At 40.6% G+C, this 2,500-nt stretch overlaps 1 protein-coding gene across 2 annotated transcripts in view; it reads right to left on the bottom strand.

Moving 5' to 3' along the window:
* Positions 1–2,500, bottom strand: part of oatx (organic anion transporter X) — a 23,876-nt gene that overhangs the window by 1,087 nt on the left and 20,289 nt on the right. Inside the window, exon 10 of one of the 2 annotated variants that reach the window (XM_076083304.1) lies at positions 2,261–2,339. In XM_076083304.1, the coding sequence (XP_075939419.1) occupies positions 2,261–2,339 (79 nt within the window). The remainder of the gene's footprint in view (positions 1–2,260; positions 2,340–2,500) is intronic. The other variant, XM_076083305.1, reaches the window with a different exon arrangement.

Here is a 2,500-nt window from a genome sequence, read left to right as displayed (position 1 = left end):
TGCAGATTTACTTTGGCCAGCAGGTGGCGCTGTGAGTATTAGGGAAAATTAGCTTGTAGACATCCTCAGGCCATGAGTGTTATCTAGCATGTGAAGTTTGGGACCGTTTGGAACAAGTCCAGCTGAGTTACATCAGACATTTCCTTTAGCCAGTAGGCTTTGCTGGTTTACTGTAGCGCCCCCTAGTGGTCGAATGCAAACCAATTCTCAGGGTATGTTACTGGATGCGATGTGCACATATGCTGAATATTTTGGGAATTTAAAAAAAATGGTTGAGAAGTTATGTGTATTGATATTTTGCCACGCCCCTAAGAAGTGTATTGGTCCATATCTTGTAAACGCAAAGAGATATCAAAAAGCTTTTGATAACTTTTGATGATCTAGATCCAATTATGATCCACAGCAAATTTCGTAGAAATCGGACCCAGCGTGTAGGAGTTCGCAAAAATGTGTTTTTTTCAATGTTCTTAATTGTTTTTAAATCTCCTTTTCGTTTGCCTTATGTTTTGATGCTTTTAATGGTTTTACGTGAAGCACTTTGAATTACCTTGTTGTTGAAATGTGCTATACAAATAAACTTGCCTTGCCTTGCCTTCACTAAATTCAAAATGGCTGACTTCCGGTTGGGTTGAGAGCTTAGAACTCCGGGGGCTTTTTTGTAAGTCTACATGTGATACATCTGTTTACCTAATGTTATACATCTAAATTTTATATATAGATAGTGAAACGTACTGCGAGGGCTGCATCGTCGAAATATTGTATAAATTCATACAAAATTGAAAATGGCCGACTTCCTGTAGGGTTTGGAGCATGGTCCCAAGAGACTTTTCTTTAAGTCTCCATAGGACACATGTGCCTACCAAGCTTCATATATGTAGCCAAAACGTAGCGCTGGGGCTGCTCTTTTGAAATATTGTAGGGGGCGCTATAGAGGCAATTTAAAACGGCCAATAAAGAAAGTCGTATAAACTATTTCTTCATATGACCTGTGACACATGTACAAAGTTCCATGAGTTTTTGAGTATCCCAACTCACTAAACCATCAGCTTAATTTTTCATGGCGAACGATGCGTCGCCACGGCAACAGCGTTCAACAAAAACTCACAATATTCATGATGATGCATCATCAATGTCTTAAGGCTATCCTTACCAAATCAGGTAAGACTAATCAGGTCACCTGGCTAGGAGGTATAAATAAAAGTATAGAATATGACATTTCCTTTAGCCAGTAGGCGGCGCTATGAGTTATTGAATTTTTTTCAATTGAAGTATGTTTAGGCTTGAAGTAGCATCATGCAAAATAAGTTTTGTGCGGATTGGATAATATACCTTGGAGTTATAACAACTTATAAGAACTTATTTTTTCATAAACAATGAGGCAAAATGGCCTCCACGCCACGTCAAGGTTCTTCGATGAAAACTCCATTTTGATAACTTTTAATCACAAAGGTCTTAAGAGCATCCTGACCAAAGGAGAAGTTGATCACTTAAAATCTGTAGGAGTTCGTTAAAGTGCGAAGGCTGAAATCTGCAAAAAGTTTTTCAAATTCGTCAAAATTCGAGGGTTTACTGTAGCGCCCCCTAGTTGTTGTATGCAAAATAAATCTCAGGGTATGTTAGAGGATGCAATGTGCACATATGCTGAAAATCTGGTAATTGTAAGACAAACGGTTGAGAAGTTATATGTATTGATATTAAGCCACGCCCCTAAGAAGTTTATTGGTACATATCTTGTAAACGAAAAGAGATATCAAAAAGCGTTTGATAACTTTTGATGACGTAGATCCAGTAATGACCCACAGCAAATTTGTTAGTAATGGGACTAAGCATGTAGGAGGAGTTCGTAGAAATGTGTTTTACACTAAATTCAATATGGCGGAAAATCTAAGTAGGCGGAGCTTAGGGGTCTGATTGGCTTTTTTGTAGCTCTAGCTCAAGTGGACATGTGTGTCAAATTTCAAGTCAATCGGACATACTGGCCGAGGGGCGTCGCCGGTCCGACTTGTAGGGGGCGCTAGAGAGCCATTTCTTTACACAGAAAGCTGCATTCTTTTCAGATGGCTATTTTCACCAGGCCTGACAAGTCCCCAAAAATTTGGTGAGTTTTCATGCATGGCAAGTCCTCCAACCATGCGTACGTTTACCTAAACGGGTACAATTTCAATAGGGCCTTCACTGGCCCGGGGTTGTCGGTTGCTCGGGCCCTAATAATTATTCATCAATGAGTTGTGATTGTTAAGGTTTGAGTCAGCGATGTCACCTCGTCCAGGATGAGGACGGCAGGGGCCGCCATGCTGCCAATTCTGGCCATGGTGGAGACGAAGCCCATTCCTGTCTGTCTGCACACACACACACACACACACACACACACACACACACACACACACACACACACACACACACACACACACACACACACACACAGTTTTATTTGGGTTTATGTTGGACATTCTCATTCTATATGTGACGTCATACGTAAACATGTCCTCATCTTTGTGTC

The sequence above is a fragment of the Anarhichas minor genome, unplaced genomic scaffold (genome assembly GCF_050575085.1).
Source record: "Anarhichas minor isolate MPS153535 unplaced genomic scaffold, ASM5057508v1 ptg000126l, whole genome shotgun sequence".
NCBI classification, from domain to species: domain Eukaryota; kingdom Metazoa; phylum Chordata; class Actinopteri; order Perciformes; family Anarhichadidae; genus Anarhichas; species Anarhichas minor.
Note: the sequence above shows the minus strand (reverse complement) of the source record. Positions and strands in the feature narration are given on the sequence as shown.